The following is an 18,714-nucleotide window of genomic DNA, read 5'->3' as shown; positions in this document are numbered from 1 at the left end:
GGAATGTTCAGGATAGAATTAAAATATATATTTATGCATTATACATTTGAACTATATAGTATATATGTAGTCAATTAAACGTATATCTACGATATTTATACATAAATTAAATCTGGGACAGAGCTTCAATTCGAATGATTCTTGCGTCTTACTCAATTTTATTAATAACTGATAGGTAAACTGTTCTGGTTCACAGTTTTTCATTCTTTTTTTTCATATTTTCGACGACCAGCAACAATTATGAAACGTTCGACATGCTTCACATGCTTCCTTCCTTCGTTTTTTTCCTTTTCCGCGCGCCAAATCGATTCTCAAATCGAAACAAGAAAGTTCTTTCGCAAGGCAGCTTGTGAACAGATTTTTTCTTCGAGACAGCATGGTGTCATTGGTTATATATTATATTACAATTTTTGCGATCCCGTACGTCTCGTAGACAATTCGTATATTCTGCGCGACAGTTACAAGACGCGGAGAGGTCGCGCTTACATCAATGAGGTACCTCCCGTATTTAGAAATCTAGCCGTCTAATAATGAATAATCAGTCGCTTCTCTGGAAAAGGACAGCTGTCCCAAATAAAGTTCCTTGAAAAAAAATATATACTTTCATTCAAGCACATAACGTCCGGTTCTTTAACAGAGAGTACAAAATGGCTCGCAACGCGCGCGTCCAATTTGGGTCATTATTTTACACTGCGATGCTTTTACAAAGTACCACCGTCCGACAAATATGATGTCTTCGTCGGAAACTGTATAACCTGCATGAAGCACCGGTCCACATGCGGTGCGAACGGTAGTCTATCAACGTTTACACACCAAGACCTTTCCTCGTTCGTCTCAATAGTTATCTCTTCCTCGGATACCACGTGGTTGGTCGCCATCGCGTCCTCTACCGCGGTTGTTGTACCCACTTCTGCCCATATTATTGTCGTTAGGACCCCGATTCATGACACGATTTGGTCCAAGCTTATTCCCGAAGTTACCGAAATTCGAATTAAAATTATTTGGCGCATTCTGTCCAGGGTTCTGACCCCGGAAACCCGGGCCGAAGCCGGGTCTGTCGAAATTCGGGGGGCCGGCGTTGGGCCCCCTGAAATTTGGCAAACCTTGAAAGCTATTGCCAAACGGTCCCTGATTTGATCCGAACAGAGGTAACGGGCTTGGCCTGAAGTGCTGATTCGGACCGAAATTACCGTTTGGTGGCCGAAAGTTGGGACCAAAGTTTCCAGGCGGTGGCCCATTCGGACCGAAACCGGGATGCATGTTGGGATGATGCATCATGTGCATAGGACCGTCCATCCCTTGCATTCCAGGATGCAAGGGCTTATTCTGCATTGGATGTTGAGACATATTCGGGTGTGGCACTAAACTCGGAATCGGAGGGGGCATGTTGGGATTAATATTTTGCATATTATGGTGACTGGACATGTGGGATATACTGTTGCTTAAATGGGACATATTATTACTGATGCCGGGACCGATGCCCATCGGCATGTTATCACGTTTATCAAAGTTGTTAGAGAAACTACCATCCCCTTTTCGAGCGCCGTCGTTCATCGATTTTTCATCGTCCCACCGCGAGCTACCGTCGCGATCTCTGTCGTCGTAAATATCGTTGTCTAAGGGTTTTTTCAAGGGGAATCCGTGCGAACTCCTGAAATCTTTGTCGACGTAATTACTTCTTACATCGTAATCGGAACGAGAGCTAGGCCTGCCGGGTCCGCTGGATATGTTGAATCGCAAGTCTTCGTCGCCACGGTTCATGTTTCTAGCATTATCACCATGAGGCAGCTTCCTGAGATCCTCGTCTTGTCCGGCGTGGAAAGAGTTATTATCGTTCGAGTGCTGGTTCCCTTTGCTACAAGTGTACCTTAAATCGGTATCACTGGATTGCGAATCTTCAGTCATTACACCGCCGAAAACGGGCTGATGTATCTTGGACGTCCTGTCGCTGGCTCCACCGTCGCTCCAGCCGATCAGCTGATCGAATTTCCGTTTTCCACCACGATTTAAAGTCTTAAGTAGTTCAGGGTTTTGTGCGAACTTAGAACTAGGTAACGGTGGAGGAAGTTCGATGTCAGGAACCTTGGAATAATCTATGTCGCCGTCGTCCTGCAAAAATTCATCCGCCTCGTCCACGTTGTCCGGTGGACCAACGACGTCCCGTAGCTCTTCTACTTCGCCAGAGAATACTAATTTATTTATAGCATCGTTTCCTTTGCTAATTGCCTCCGCTAGCTTGGAACCAGCTACAATGTTTAATAACATTATGTAATTATAGTTATGTACCTATTTAGCGGTGAATGAAAAATGGTACTCACGTTCAACAGGAATCATTTTCCCGTACAATATAATACCATTAGGTGTGACTTCGTTCAGAGGCACTGCTCCTGGCGTAGTTTCGATCAACTGATTCACGAACGCGTTTAGTGCCTCGACTTGTTCCATATCTTCAGCTTCCATTTCATTCCACTGTGCTTGGAAGTTTCGTGGAATAGGTTTACTATACGGTACCTTCTTGTTCGCAAATTTCTTCCCTTCGTCAACAGCATGATCCAAATCCAAACCTGGAATTCCACCGCTTTTGTCTTCCGGTTCGCCGTCAGCGTTGATTCTGTCTTCTGGTCCCATACCAGGTATTACAGCCGCTTCGTCAGCTACAAGATACATGAAATAAATAGTGATAAAAATCCTTGTACCGCATAAATTGTAACGTACCTATTTCATGATCGTCAATACCAGCAGATCCCGCTGGTAACGTGTTGAGATTATACTTATCTCTCATCAAGTCACCAGGCCTGTTCCGTGTCCAGAACTTTGAAGTATGGTCATTGCTACCGGAGCAAAGTATATGTCCTAATGGGTGCCAAGCTAACGTCCAAACTATGCTGTCGTGAGCTTGTTCTATAGCACCCACTTCTTTGTCGGCTCTAAAAATTAATTACATTACATGTAGCTCGTAAAAGGTGAATAATGAATAATGAATTGTGGAAGTAATTAGAAGCATACCCAACATGCCAGAATAAAATAGCGCCATCACTACCGCCGCTACAGAACAGGCCTTCATGACTCGGATGCCACGCGACACTAGAAGCTTCTTTCTTATGACCACGAAACGTTTGAACTTCTTGGCTTAGGTTCCTGAGGTCGAATAACTTGAGCAAGTGGTCCCTTGACGCAGTTACCAACCAGTTTCCATTTTCATTCCATTTCACGTCCATGACTGTTGACTTATGAGCATGTAAAGTTGCGAGCGACTGACCAGTCTTTGGATCCCATAATTTAACCGGTTGCTGGTTGTCCTTGCTCCCAGAGATGACTAGACTTTTTTGAGGGTGCCAGTGCACACATTTTACATCGGCACCATGACCTAGGCAAAGGTTGAACGAATGAGTTCCTTTTCATGCTAATTGAATTACTATTCTAGAAATGCTTTATTTATATGTAGACGCAGAAAATATAATTACTCAATTAATATGTAATATGATACATACCCCTCAGGATGCGTTCTTCATGACACCGAAGAAAGTCCCATATTCTCACAGTTCCATCATCACTGCATGTTGCCAGCTTATGATCCGTTGGACTGAAACTACCCGCCCAACAAACAATAGTTATATTCAAACAATAGGCTGTTATATGTTTATAAAACATTTCTTTATTTGCAAAAGTTTATGACGAAAAGAAGACTTTGAATGAAACAATTATTATAATAATATGCATCTTATTCTCATTGTCTCATATTAGTAATAAATATTAAAGAATTACATAGTACAATGAAGAATTGACTGGGCTTTATTGAGTTTTATTGAAATTATCTTTTTACATGCGCATTAAATTCGAAATGATAGGAATTAGACCGTGAGAAGTATTTATTGAACTCAGTGGGTCATTTGGTACACCTTGCGGACATTATTATAACATGACTTCAGGAGATGATTACTGCAAATTTAATTGAAAGCTTACATTTATTACTGATTCGTCATTCTGTTCGTTAAATAAACACTATCGCATGCAATGTTTATGTATGTATGGAACAAGCAAAGAATATTATATTTTGCTTTTATCTTCGTGGTACCTGAGAAAGAAGTTATACATTTCCGTATCTACACATGCAATCTCAGTAAAACCTAAATGATGTTTTATTTATAAGTTAATTTCAATTAGTGTAACATAATGTAATTTTTTTTAACTAAATTGTTCGTAAAAAAATAAATGTATAAGAAGCTGTTATTATTGATGATTTTTATGTATCATTCCTCCTATTAGTGTAATCAATTTATGCACTGAAAACGCGTCTAACAATGTATTAAAATGTGCAAATGAAGTTTATTTTTCGATCAATTTCAAAAAGACATAATGTTTTGTGAGAATATGCATAGTGGATGCCGTAACAAGTGCACCTCGAGGAATCGACAGACATCAGTAATAAAAGGAAGATCTATGTGTAAATATTATAAATAAACAAAAAACCATCTTCGACAGTCATATCTGGCACTCAAGCAAAATTCATCGCTCATTAAGCAACAAATGATATCATTATATGGTAAGATTAGAATCTCTTTTTGTTGCCACATGACCACCGAGTGATACACCAAGAGTAATATTTTTTAAAAATTTAACATTTATTGCACAAAAAAAATGTCCGAAGTGTACATGAATTTCATTATATCTCTCTGCTAGTCTCTCTCTCTCTCTCATCTGCAAAAGGGCACAAGTGACACAAATCGAAGAAAAAATACTTTATTATCAGAACCATGTAATACTGAAATGTCTTTATTCAACTTTATTGAAACTTGGATGATGTAAGGACACAGGATATTTATCTTTATTAGAATTCAATAGGAGTCTCGACTAGGAATCACTGTATATATTTCTTTTCTGTTTATTGGTAACTATAGAATATACATCTTGACCCACAGCCTGACTATATAAACTCACACCAAGAGCCATAAGGACCTAATTTTACTTTCTTTTACTTCTCGTTTGGACTATTTTACATAGGACAGTGTGAAGTAATGATAGGTTTTTCATACTACAATATAAATGAACGTATAGATCGATTTAGGTCCCTAAGACTTTAGGAGCACAAATGAGATTTTTCATATTAACACACGTACAACATAGTTGACAGAAGAGTTTATTCCTTGCATATTAACTTCGAATATTATGATCCATAGAGATACAGAGAATTTGAAAAAAATTTGGCCTAGTACCGCATATTCAATTCAACCAAGAATGGCTAATACATTTATTGGGGCAGTAATTAGCAATTGGAGCAATAATTGGAGAACTACTTGCATATGTGTAACATCACATCCTGTTTATGTATATCAAATAGTATTTACTCACGTAGACTTCTCCAAAACTAAATTTGCTTATAAAATTTATCAAAAAATAAAATTTTTGTTTTTGTAATCGTCTCTACTCGCGCGAATAAAGATACTGCAAAATATAAAAATTGAATTTCCGTCATAAAACTCGTCATGGAGTTATTTATTCGCACATTTCCGATGCGCCTCATATAAGAGAACTTTTCAAAAACTACGAAATCTCTGGAAATCACCTGTGTACCCATACAAGAATTTCTATTGTCATAGCAGAAGAGTCATGAAACCAGAGAAGGAAGAGAATGAGAGTCATGTCCAGTATCTTAACTACAGCAAGGATGGACGGATCGTCTATAACAGTGGCGCAAGAGACGTAAGGACTAGTGTGGTGGATGGTATACCTGAGTCCTCTAATAGCTTCTTTGTGAGCTTGAAACATCTTGACGTTGTTCATGTTGCTCTGCCAATACTTCACGTAGCCTGCATGATCTCCTGTAACCATCCAGCTCTCGTTGTGTGACCATACCATTGTCCTCACTGGACTATCATGTGCCTGCACAGAAAAATAATAATTTTAGTCAAACATATCTGAATTTGGTATATACATTCAAATTTTAGAGTATTAATCCTGATGATCTTTACCCTAAGAAGTTTAGTGAATAAATATTCTAAGGAATACTGACAAATTTTAATGTATTGTGCAATATAAATTATATTGTATATAATATAAATCATAATTAGAATATTGTATATTAAGCACATATATATATATAGCATACCTGTAAAATAGTTTCAAAATTAAAAGTAAGGCCATTCCATAGAGTAAACTCTCCGCTGGATGCACCAGTGACCAGGCGTCTGCCCTCTGGTGTCCATGCCATACAAAAGATAGGGCAACGCATTTTATTTGTTGCAGTCTTCACAAATCTTGTCGTGACTGCATTTATTGGATTGTCAACATAACTGGGTGGTGGGAGTAAGTCAGGATAATACATTACATCTGGCTGAAGAGCACGTCTGTCCCGATAGTCCCTTTGCCATACTCGATTCTATGCACATAAGATCCATTTCATTAGACCTTTTTATCAATGACTCAATGGAATTTGTACATCAAATTAAGGATCCTACCTCTAAGCTTTTTATAATAGCAGAATTATAATCAACAGTTTTGCGCATAACAGATTTTCTAAGTCTTTTCCCATCAAATTCATCTTGCAAACTATCTTGACCAGCAGCAACAATTTTGGGAGCATGGTATGGTCTGAATGGTTTAAAGAAACCACGCGCTCCATCTCTGTGATTAGTGTATCGATGTTGATAGCTCCCAGATGTATTGATGGTAGTTAAATTGGGAGGTGGAGCTGATAAATTTGGAGTTGCAGGTGGTGGTACCGACATATTAGGTAAGCTTATAGCTGGCGGAGGATTTGCGAATTGAGTATTTGCAGACATAATGAAATAATTTATAGTATGCTACATTCAATTCAAATATATAAAAAAAAATATAATCTAAATGGGTAATACGGGACAAACATATTTGTTGCTTAATATTTCTTAACGTTGCTATGATGAGCCCATTGCAGTTAATAATTCTGTAAATAAAAATAAAATATAGCTTTAATTAGCATTTTATCAAGTAATTCTTTTTAAATTTTATTAAATTTATATAGGAACACGTTTCGTAAATTCTTTTTTATTACATTTATTTATATATATATAATATGTGTATGTGTGTGTGTCATGCAACACATTTCCAAATTAACAAATGAGGAAAAATAAAATAAAATTCTGATTTCAGTATTTTTAAAGCAATATTGATTAAAGAAAAGAAACACTGATAGTTTTAACCAATCGTTAATAGTACAATCATTATAATTTTTGAAAACCTTTAATTCAAACGTACATCTATACTCCAAACACAAGAAGAGACAAAATGTACTTTCACAATATGTGAAAGTAAAGTACCGAATTTTTATCAATAAAAAAGGTTCATACTTTATTTATCCATATTAAAGCAAGTTTAACTTGTTCCTGTCTGATTTATTATTGCGTAATTAAGTATTCAAAACTCAAAAATGATCGATTAAGCCTGCTTCCACTGAAATTGGAACGCTATCGAAGGTTAGACTATAATTTTCTAAAAAAGGGAAAGCAACTCAACGATCGAAAATGTTATAGAAATTAAAAATTTGTTGCAGCGATAAATAATGAAACATGTTTAGAGAAACTGATAAACAACCTGCTCATTAATTGTGAACAAATTTTCTTTGATGCTGTTCCACTGTAAAACCCTTGAAATGTACACAACCACTTTCTTGCACCGAATGTAAAAATATATTTTCGAACTGACTAATTGAACATACAGATTCAAGCAATTATTATTTAATGAGGGTACCGATCACTAGGGAGTATCTACTTCTAATACGGAAATTTAAACACAACAGGCAAACAGTAGGAAAATTGTGTCCGCTATGAACGCCATTACTCCTCTGGACGATGACATCCGTTTTATACGTCTCCACTTCCGTCGGTGGTTTTAGGGAATTAAATTATGGTATTTATTAAAAAATTAATATTATATGTTAAAAACAATCAGTACATGCCGGAAATGGTGAAAAATATACTGCTTGAACATTTTTTTCATTTTCAAGATAATATAGAAAGCATATTGAACGATGATAGGGACTTTTAAGTCTTTCTTCAGGTCTTTCTTCTTTTAGGGACTTTTAGGTCTTTCTTCAACTTACGATGTATTTTTAAATTTTATATTTTGAAAATTACAAGCGATTGGAATGGATTAATTATATACGTAAATAGAGTTTATACTGTATTTGCTGAATCATATAAAAAAAAACATTACATAGATTTTTTACAGGACGCAACACCTGTTAAGTTATTAAAATTAATGCAAACTTCACATCATTCCGAAAGCAAGCACTACTCTTGCATACCCCCAAGCCGCAGCTTGATCCATTAGCGAGGGATCGTATAGAAATTTTCTTTGCTTTAATTGCCTGACGATTCATTACTGAGACAGGATCCACTGCGGATTGGATGCGAAGTAAAATAATAGAGATGTATGAGCCAGCTTAGGGAGTAAGAAAAGCGTACAGGAGTAGGAGGAGGAATAGGAGTAGGAGTAGGAGTAGGTAGTAGGTAATAGGTAGGAGTAGGTCCTAAGAGTAGGTTACAGTCAGTGATAGCGTTATACGTGACTATGATCGTATGCGAGATACGATCGTCTATATAAATCAAACGATTTTAGATCTCCACTTCTAAAAATTAGTAAATTGTCTAACACATAACAGAAACAATAGATTTCGATTGTGTGGGGAAATACGATTACATATTAACCTATTGACATTATTTTTAAGAGACAGCGAGAGGAAATTATAAGAAAGAATTATAAGTAATGAGTGATGGATGCAAAATATCAAAACTTCCTCATCATATACAACAGAAGCTTTGTAATACAAGACCTCCTTATAGACAAGGGAAAAGGTTAACATCCGTGAAGGTAGCATTGTGGACTTGTATCCTATTCAATATAAAATAACAAAATACTTTTGTATTAGGTCTACCGGTAAGTTCTGTCCGTTTTTGAATTGAAATATAACACAATTTTCATACATTTAATAATATTTATTGTAGAATATACTTTCCATCGTTACTTATGTCTTCTTGCCAGCGTGATGGTAACTTGTAAATGCCATTTTTAAAAAATGATTTATTTTTAGAGGCGAAGAACTCAACTAGTGCTTGGTTGACGTCAGCTTCAGTTTTGATTTTTTTTTCCTGTAAAAAGTTTTGCAAAGAGAGAACCAAGTGATAATCGGAGGGTGCTAGGTCTGGGGGAGTCCCAGTCCAGCTCTGCGATTTTCTGACGTGTCGTCAAAGCAGCATGTGGTCTGGCATTATCATCGGTAGCCATGTTTTCATGATCGCGTCTCACTTAATAATGACATGAGACATCCTTGTTTTACTTTATTTAGGAGAGTACATGTGTGTAAATGCAATGATAAAGAGAGACAGTCATATATGTCTCAAATCAACATGTGCATATGGATTGAAACTTGAAGTGACACTATCGGACAGAACTTTCCGGTAGACCTAATATTATGCGTTCTTTCCAACCTCATGTTTTCAAGAGGCCAGTTTAAATCCATTGTTTTTATAAATATTGCGATTTGTAACATTGATTTAAATCGTTGCAGTTTGTTGTTAACGGACTTTTTAACATGTTCTAATTATATTTTGTTTCTATTGTAATATTTCCTTAACACACCAGTTCTGCGTAACAGGTTTATACAATAAATGATGAATCAAAACATATTATGATATGTGGAGTACCAAAGCTTCAATTAGGAGAAGAGGTAAAGAAGCTTTTTGAGCCATATGGAGATATAAAAAAGATTCATGTAGTAACCGACTATCCCACAGAAGAATTTACAGAAGCTTATTACATGCAATATGCACGTATACAGAGTGCAAGGTTTATATTTGTTTTATTTTGCTGTTACTGCTTAATTTAATGTTTATTACAAAACTTTTTTTCTTAACTATGTTTATAAACGGTATTATGCAGAATAGCAAAACGGTTTATTGATGGTAAAAATTTTTATGGAGGCTCGTTACACGTATTTTATGTACCTGAAGTGGAAACTGTAGCTGAAACTAAAGCTAAGCTTGCTCAACGTAGTAGAGAAGTAACTATACGCATAAAGAGAAATCAAAAAGATGCATTGAATCCCAACACAGATAAATTTGTTCCTGAGTATGTTATGAAACTGGTGCTCTATAGAAATTCATAGATTAATAGATAATTCATCAAGTATAAAATTGAATTTTAGGGAGCAATATCATAGAAAGAAGAGGACACCAGCATTACCATTAACGGAAGAACGTTTAATTAAACATTATCCTGGTGAAACATTAACTTCTATTTATAATGGTATTCCACAAAACATAGATCCAAGACCTGTATCTGAACCTAGTTTACCTTCAACATCAAGCAGTTATCAAGACAATCAATTTACATCTGACATACCACAAGCTCCGTATAATATAAATGAAGCTATCATTCAAGCAACAACAAGCAATGAAAAGTTGTCAAAGTTTGATAGTGAAAAAAATAAGAAGAGGAATTACAAAGGAAAGCCTATTGATTGTAATATAAAAAACAAAGTAGTAAGACCCTCAATTGTCAACACAAGCACTATAATAAATTGGGACTCCTCTGACAAAAAGGTTTTCAGTAATCCCAAAAAAGTCGACAGCAACATAACAATTAAATTGATTTCGAAAGATGATAATAATAAGAAGAGGATCGTAATAAAAGATCCTAAGTAAGTAACTGTTAATATTAAATTCGATATATGAATTCGCTAATCTTAAAATATTTTTTCAGTGTCTCCAAATTGGTACAACCAAGCAAAAAACTTCAACTTTCCATACAAGAAGCCAAATCCAGGATACGAGTGGCAATGCAAGCAAAAGAATCTGATATTTTGTTAGTAGCATAAGATAATAGTAATAATAATAAGTCAATTTGTTATAAAATTTATTATCTTTTGTTATAAAATTTATTATATTTTGTTAGTAGCATATAAGATAATAGTAATAATAATAAGCCAATTTGTTATAAAATTTATTATCATTATACAAATAGTAGCATTATTTCCGATTTTTATTACATTTCCGCTGCAAAACACAATTATTTTTTACAAAGATCCAAGGAATGTCTATATTTTAAAAAAATTATATCAACGATTCTAACAATAATAACTATCAAATAATAACTGTTGAGTCTGGATCCCATTCTATACCTCTTGATTTATACTTCGTTATATATTTGTGTGGCGATGAATTCTCCTGTGAAACTCTAGACTTCATAATTTTATTTCTAATTACCTGTTGCCCATTGTTTGAACGATTAGCAAGAGGGGTTCGAGTCTGAAAACAAAAATCATTAATATTCTTTTCAGTCCAATGCAATTGGTAATATATTAAATACCTTAGTATTTTCGCTTCCATTTTTATCATTATAATTGAAAATTTTCTTTTCATCTGTTGTAATTTTGGCTTCTGATTTTAAGGCCTTTTTTTTCATTCTAGTTACATCTATCCTTTTTTTATTTATTTCACATTTAGATAATTTTAGTGACAGTGCATCTTTTGCAATACTATCGTCGTCAAACGTTATGATGACTTCTTGTTTCGGCAATTGTGACATTTTCTCATCGACATGTACATCTTGTGTTTTAGTTGAATCAGATTCAGTGGGATTATCCAATACTAATGAATCTCTCCATATTTTGATTGTATCGCTACCAGTAATTTCCTTATGTTGCATGTTTTTTTTAACGTCTTCATCATTGCAACCATCTGAAGTTATTTTATTTTCATCTTCACGCCCACTGTCTGTTTGTGTTTCTCCTGTGATAAATATTTACATATCAATTCAAATCCTTTAAACTTCACTACTAGTTATGCTACAAATTAATCAATAAGAGTAATATCCTCACCATAATCTGTCTCAGTTTTAGGGGAATAATATGAACTTGAGTCAGTGTCATTTAATCTACTATCAACTTCATTAATGAACAAATTCGAAGTTATTATTTTACATGCAGCTAAATCAGGTAAAGCTTGTATTTCAGGTATGTTAAACTGTGAGGAAGTTTCACAGTATGAAAACTTTGGATAAAGGACATCTGCCTCATAACTTCCACGTCTTAACTTATCTTCTTTGTGTCTAGCTAGTAGAAGTTCCATAGATTTTGGTCTTAACATCGGTGTTCTATCAAAATCTGCAGCTGGTGATCTAGGGTCAATGCCTAAGACACTGTATCGTTCTTCCTCTATTGGCAGAAATATTGTTTTCTTCATTGAGCTATTTATTGTTGGTGTCAATTGCATTTCTGAAGTTTTGAAATCCTAAAAATAACTTAATTAATTTTGAAATCTTAATAAAATAATACAAGTCTTATAAGATTAATATACTTTGTACAATGTATAATTTACATCTAAATTTTGTAAGTTTGCATCATCCATTTTTGGAGCAGATTTTTTTGGTGATAACAATAGCAGTGTATCTATATCTGTTTCTAAGTATGGTTTGCATTGTAAGTGCTTTGGAATTGCGGAAAGTGTTCTTCTGTATAATCTCTCAGAAGTGGAATATACCTACGAATATTATTTTAACATTGTTTAATGTATTAAACAGTGCTGGGAGAATTTTATTTAAATGCTATAATCAAAGAATTACCTCTATTGGTGTTCGATCAATACCACTTGTCACTGATCTGGGATCTATAGACAATGTTTTTTGTGCTACTGGAGTACATACATTATCATCCACAGTTTCTTCATCTGTAGAAGTAGGCTGTGTTATTGTTTCTTCTTTCTCGGTCTCAGTATTATGGAAAAAATATTTGTTTATATAATTCCCCATTATTATTGCAACTTCTTGATATATTTTAGTGTCCTGTAATTTCCAGTACAAGAACAATGTAGAAGGTATTAAAATGTAAGACATATTTCTCAACAGTCGAAATTATTTATACTTAAATTTACCTCACTTAAAAAAGATTGTAAAAGTCTTCAGATGAAACCGTTGGCAGTGTTACATGCCGTATCTACTACATAAATACAAACCAAACGAGTTCAAGTAATGAGTGATCAACGAGGAATGAAATGACTGACCGACGACCTGTCCTGGTCGTTTAAAACTTAAAACGACTCAACTTTGAAAATTGAAAATTAAACTGAAGAACTGATGAAGCGCTACCAACATAGGTACATCACCCGTCTGAAGTGGCTCACGATAGTAACCAATATTGATAAAATATAGCTATAAAAATTGCTCTAACTCAATGTGTGATGACTTAAACAATTGCTGTTCAATTGCCCATTATTGATCTGTAATTGCTCCGTCGTAGTTTTATAAAAAGTTTTAAAAAATCTTCTTTGCGGCGACTAGGGACTTTCATGAAAAATTGGAGACTTTTAATAATACTAAATTTCTGAAATAATACACGAAACGGTCTGTACGAGTTATCATAGAATTGCTCTTTAATTGCCGATTGTGCTCCAAAAATGCTCTGGTTTTTGTCCCTGCACAGGAAAACCTGTTGGGATCTATCCTTCACCATCCGATATGCCATCTGTCTACTGTGTATACACGGACTGCACAATAGTGGGTTTATACGTTTATACTGGTTTATACAATTCAATTGTCCGTTAGAGCAACTAAAAGCAACTTAATATTTATTTCAAATAATGAATATTACGGAAGAGAGAATAAAAAAATGGATTTTGTTAATTCAGACAGAAGAATTGGACGAAGTAATAGAAGACATTCAGGTCGGTTATATTCAATGAAAGAAATTTGAAATACATGTTTAACATAGTCCGTTTTCTTATTAATGAAATTTTGTTAAACTTTCTTAATGATTGATTCAAATTTTTTCAGATAAGCATTTGTCCAGGCCTAATTAATAATGTAAGCAAATATGTTTTTAAACTGTTGTTACATTTATCACACACTGCGGACAAATGCTGCAAACAGAACTGTGCTATTGGCATGCAGATTTACAGATTGACTTGTTTGTTATGTCAAAATCTGATCAAAATACCTGACAACAATAAATTTGTTTGCAGCTTATATCATATAGTTCGTTGTTTATTAACTGTGCATATGTATAAGGAAGCATACAAGGTTTGTTGTTTTATAAACACAGAAACTCTATGCTCTTCTGATTCGAGTGTGAACAATATACTAGTAAAAATAGATAATTTATGGCATAATTCTGTGAATAATGCATGTAATCTATTAGAAAGAAATATTTTAAATATCAAGTATTATTATGAACTACAAAAGATTATAAAACTTGAATTGAAACTAATACAAACAATATATCAAAATTATACTAAACGTGTACTTTCGGAGATAAGTTCATATCTAGATAAAATAGCATTAATAAGTAAAAAGTCGAACATCTGTTTCATGGAATTCTGTGTGTTTGCGAGTGAATATCTGAGACAAACTAAACTGTTTCTAAAGGAAGATGACAAACATGTTATAACTCGTTACATGCTTCTCATAATGAGCAAAATAGTGTGTGAGAATGTTAATGAACAAAATCTGGATTTTGTGATAAACACTTTAGATAATTTAAGCAAACACTTCAAAATGGTTCTAAAAGAAGACAAGGAATGCTATGAATGCTACAAATTGCTTGAATCATTTTGTATGGCAGCTGTAAAACCAAACAACTGTTTAGTAAAAAATGATGCCAACAGTATTCATGATTGCTGCTACAGTTATGAAAGAATTGCAAAGAAATATGATTACTTAGGATCTATTAAATGGCTTACATTCGGTATTGTTCAGATTCTAGAGTCATTATTTCTATATTGGGAAGCATGTATAAAAACGGGAAACAAATCATTTTTAGAAAAAGGTATATTATTAGAGATCATGAACTTGGTTGTTTGTACAAGTAAATACTTTATGCAACAGACATGTAATAAGTGCAAGTCTTGCCAAAGTAAAGAGTGTATGATCAGAAATGACATATACAATGTGGTGGTAATAAAAGCCAGATGTGTCAATTTAATTAGCAAACTCTCTGCGGATGATTTATCCAAGGACATGTATAGTCTTGCGCAAAATTTCTTAGAGCAGAATGTAGCTCACATTTATGAAATGAAACAGTGTAACTGCATGACCTGGCCAATGCTGTGGTCCACGAATGGTGCTTTGATTTATAATTTAGGCATAATGGCAGGGAGTTTCTATGAAGAAAGCGTATCTCTGCTTTCTTTACTATGCACTTCCATCAAAGAGTTTGAAGGTATTCAACAGAAATCTAAATATATTAGTCTTCAAAATCCCATATGTACCACATTGCATAGACTATCTTCTCTTCACTTTAATCATGGTATGTACAGAGAAGCCATGACTGCGTCAGCATTAAATGCTCTATTAAGTTATAATGATCCTGAATCGAAAGCGTTTCGTATGTGGGCAAATATTAAACATAAATCCATAACTAATAAGAAAGTAATGGAAATGACCATAATATCTTGTTTGAAATCGGATGGGTCAATTATAGAACAATTAGGATTGTCTATTAAATTGTCGCAGTACGATCTCATTGAAATATGTTTAAGAGAAGCAAGAAGTTTACAAGAAGCAAAGGTTAATCTTTCCGGCGCCATTTGCAAAGTTTTGGACGAAATGTTAATGTTAAAAGCAACTCCAATATATTACGCTCGTGTCGTTCAAATGTTAGTATATCATTTGCTACATTTCGATTACAATGAGAACACTTTAGACTACCTAAAGCAAGCTATTTCCAATTTAAAACAGATAAAGTCGAGTAATTATGTTTTATGCTTACAAGCAAATTTGGAATTTTATATCTTTGTGGCACACTTGCATGTTGCCAATAAAAAGACTGAAATAGAAATGGAAAATACGACATTCGCGTTGTATGCTCCAAAGATATCGGAAATGGCAGAAAATGACACCCATGATGTTGTACCAGCTTATACTATGATAAATATTAAAGAAGATTCCAAAATGATGATGTATTTGGAGACGGCATTAAAGAAATGGAATAAATGTACCAAACAAAATTTTGTAAGTATAAAAAAATGACATTTATTTCATTTTTAAACATTATTTTATCAATTATTTATTTATAATTGATAGGAACAAATTATTGAAGATCATGAACGATTGATAACACTTCATACATTAATAATCGCCGGTGAATATGCTCGTTTATATCGTTATGAGAAATGTGAAATCAATATATGGAAACTTGCATATAAATTAGCTTCAGTATTACAAGACGATCGAGCAATCATTTATGGTACAACCATATTTTTAAGTTCCACGAATAAAAAAATATAAAATATTGATTAAACCTTCCTTCATTATTAGTTACTGGTAGAAGCATATCGTTAAGGTACATCAACCCAAAATGGATTACAACAGTCACGGATCTCGCCAACAAATATAAAGAAACCAAGGATGAAAACATGATCTATGCAATTGCTGTTTTTTGGATAAGTTTATCAGATTTCTACTTTGAACGTGATATGGTTAGTTAATTATTCATAAACCATTAAAAATTATATGTACAAATATTTTATACAACCTTTTTTATTAGTATGAAGAAGCTAGAAAATTACTAGACGAATCCAGGAAACTACCAGGAGTCTGTTTCTTATCTAACATAGCTTTAAGTTTATACAGCTTAGACAGGCTTTTGTACAATTGTTCATTGTATAAAGAAGATATCAAACATGAGGAATACACACGTTATGTCGTTGAAACTTTGTATAGTCTGGTTAATTTAAATGAAGAATTATCTAAAAGGAAATGTAAGTGTCAACATCTTATGATTACCTATAATTTTTCAATTCATAAAATTAGTTTTTTACTAGGGAAACCTCAAGATATGCATCTCTTTGATATCGACATATTTTTGTCTGCGACGATTAATTTGTCCCTACGATTAAACAGTTTACTATCATTTAGAGAAATTGGTTCTCATTTAGTACGACGGTTGAAGACAGCACAATCTTTGGGAGCCACTATGAGAGTCGCAGAAATATTGAAATCTCTCTGTTACATTGATTTGTCTCGTTCACAATTACATGATTGTGAAATAAAGCTACAGGGCCTGGAACACATCTTAAATATTGAAACGTTTGAAGCATCGATGAGTAGTAATCCGATAAAAGTGATCACAGAAAGTGCATTGACTCCGATTCGAGTCGTAGAGCCTATCAGAGATATTCCACGAAATGATACATCACCAGTTTTAAGAAACAAATGTTTCGATCTTCCTGTGTTCATGTGCCATCAGAATTGCAATTGTTATTTGTGTCAAAATTTATCATACAATTATTTAGTATTTGCGGGTACTCACATCAGAGCCCAGTTGTACGCACTGCAAAATAATTTCACAGCCGCATTAGAGCATTTTACAGGCGCGTTTAAGATAAAAGAGAGAATAATGAAAACAGAGAAATGTATGACTGAAAATGAAAGGGAACATTTCTCTTGGCAAGAACGTTTTTATAGTACAGATTATATTCTTCTATTAATCAACTTCTATTCCTATTTGAAAAATTATCTAAACATAGAGCAAGAAAGAAAAATGAATCTTCTCTCGTTGGCAATTGAGTTATGCGACAAGTACAAACTTAAAGGACATCCGGTTTATATGTCGGCAAAAGAATTAATTGCTGATTACAGTTTCCAAAACATAATTAATAGGCTGGACTATTCAAGTATGTATTTGCTGAATGTTGAAAACTACTGAATTCATGTGACTAACTATTATTTGTTACAGTGTTTACAGTCCCCGATGCTTCGGACATTGACACAACGAAGTACGAACTAAAAGTAAGAACTGAAGACGCCATTTGTGTTACTCCAATCATTAATAATTCTCAAATACAAAGACCTACTACTCTGAAACGAATTCGAAATCCTCCTTTTTTGAAACTTAGTAAAGTTAGTATGAACTTCAGTGATGATAGTGACGATGAAGACATTTCTTCACCGAAGTCTCAACATCAAGGAACAAGGTCTCGTAACAAATTAACGAAAAGAAAGATTTTTAATGAAGAAAATTCAGACAGTGTGAGTAAAACGAAAGAAGGAACAAATGAATCAAGATCTAGTTCGCAAAAGTTGAAGCAACAGAATGAAAATATTGACAACGTTTCTATGAAAGACGTTGTAAATAAAGCTACATCTTTGGTGCCCAACATTTCAGACTACTTGCATAATTTTGCGGACGAGTTAGAGGAGCCCGCGACTAATAGTAATATTCAAAAATTAATCAAGAAAATAGAAACACTTAAGATCAACGCAATGTCGCAAAAAGCAACTAGAAGTACGCGACGTTCGAAGCAGGTGATTTCAATCGACTCTACTAAGATCGATGAAATAATTGCATTATTTAAAGACTTGAAAACCGAGAAACGGAAGGATAACAATTGTTTAGTCAGTGAAATAATATCTGATCAAAGGAGAACAAGTGAGGGGGATAGCATAGAAATATTGGAGGAAATTAATACCGGCAAAAATACCAGAACAAGAATTACAAGAAAATCATCGAAACAAAATGTAATAACTAGGGAGGCACAATACAAAAGCTAGAAAATCTAAGTAGAAATGATTGTAATATTGCTAGTGCAATGTTATTGCCAAAACTGTATTTTTAATAAATAATTTAAAAGACTGTGTATAAAGAGAAAGAAGACTATGTATTTAGAGTAGTCTGTATAAATATGAATTTTATAAAGAATTTCAGGAAGACAAAAGATCTAAGAAGGTTTTATATGTCAGATTGCCATA

The 18,714-nt window shown here is 34.1% G+C and overlaps 4 protein-coding genes across 9 annotated transcripts; 2 read left to right on the top strand and 2 right to left on the bottom strand.

Moving 5' to 3' along the window:
* Positions 1–138: 138 nt before the first annotated feature.
* Wdr33 (WD repeat domain 33) lies at positions 139–7,838 on the bottom strand. The gene is made up of 9 exons (XM_033473367.2): positions 7,567–7,838; positions 6,456–6,919; positions 6,107–6,376; positions 5,729–5,880; positions 3,492–3,589; positions 3,007–3,367; positions 2,716–2,927; positions 2,319–2,654; positions 139–2,246 (listed from the first exon to the last, which is right to left on the bottom strand). The coding sequence occupies exons 2-9, from the start codon at positions 6,777–6,779 to the stop codon at positions 835–837; spliced, it is 3,165 nt and encodes a 1,054-aa protein (XP_033329258.1). The 5' UTR covers positions 6,780–6,919; positions 7,567–7,838; the 3' UTR covers positions 139–834.
* Positions 7,839–8,464: 626 nt separating this feature from the next.
* On the top strand, positions 8,465–11,003 carry LOC117221978 (RNA-binding protein 48). 3 transcript variants are annotated; one of them, XM_076520526.1, is made up of 6 exons: positions 8,465–8,612; positions 8,702–8,844; positions 9,629–9,819; positions 9,913–10,101; positions 10,178–10,672; positions 10,735–11,003. In XM_076520526.1, exons 2-6 carry the CDS (start codon positions 8,740–8,742, stop codon positions 10,847–10,849), a joined length of 1,095 nt encoding a protein of 364 aa, XP_076376641.1. In that variant the 5' UTR covers positions 8,465–8,612; positions 8,702–8,739; the 3' UTR covers positions 10,850–11,003. The 3 variants fall into 3 exon arrangements, with proteins under 3 accessions (XP_076376641.1, XP_076376642.1, XP_033329265.2); XM_076520527.1 differs by adding an exon at positions 9,065–9,477 and having other exon boundaries at positions 8,466–8,910; XM_033473374.2 differs by having other exon boundaries at positions 8,466–8,860.
* LOC117222145 (uncharacterized) lies at positions 10,962–13,082 on the bottom strand. Of its 4 annotated transcripts, none has more exons than XM_033473672.2 (6): positions 12,903–13,082; positions 12,595–12,813; positions 12,330–12,512; positions 11,852–12,263; positions 11,341–11,762; positions 10,962–11,279 (listed from the first exon to the last, which is right to left on the bottom strand). In XM_033473672.2, exons 2-6 carry the CDS (start codon positions 12,778–12,780, stop codon positions 11,115–11,117), a joined length of 1,368 nt encoding a protein of 455 aa, XP_033329563.2. In that variant the 5' UTR covers positions 12,781–12,813; positions 12,903–13,082; the 3' UTR covers positions 10,962–11,114. The 4 variants fall into 4 exon arrangements, with proteins under 4 accessions (XP_033329563.2, XP_033329565.2, XP_033329564.2 ...); XM_033473674.2 differs by having other exon boundaries at positions 12,908–13,082; XM_033473673.2 differs by lacking the exon at positions 12,903–13,082 and having other exon boundaries at positions 12,595–12,896.
* Positions 13,083–13,430: 348 nt separating this feature from the next.
* LOC117222141 (uncharacterized) lies at positions 13,431–18,617 on the top strand. Its single transcript, XM_033473663.2, is given in 8 exon segments — positions 13,431–13,691; positions 13,801–15,975; positions 16,048–16,210; positions 16,282–16,442; positions 16,511–16,724; positions 16,788–17,639; positions 17,702–18,497; positions 18,499–18,617. Coding segments are annotated over 8 exon segments (4,476 nt in total). The 5' UTR covers positions 13,431–13,607; the 3' UTR covers positions 18,530–18,617.
* Positions 18,618–18,714: the final 97 nt, after the last annotated feature.

Source organism: Megalopta genalis, chromosome 3 (assembly GCF_051020955.1).
Source record: "Megalopta genalis isolate 19385.01 chromosome 3, iyMegGena1_principal, whole genome shotgun sequence".
NCBI lineage: Eukaryota > Metazoa > Arthropoda > Insecta > Hymenoptera > Halictidae > Megalopta > Megalopta genalis.
The sequence above is the reverse complement of the archived record's forward strand: the minus strand, read 5'-3'. Positions and strand labels throughout refer to the sequence as shown.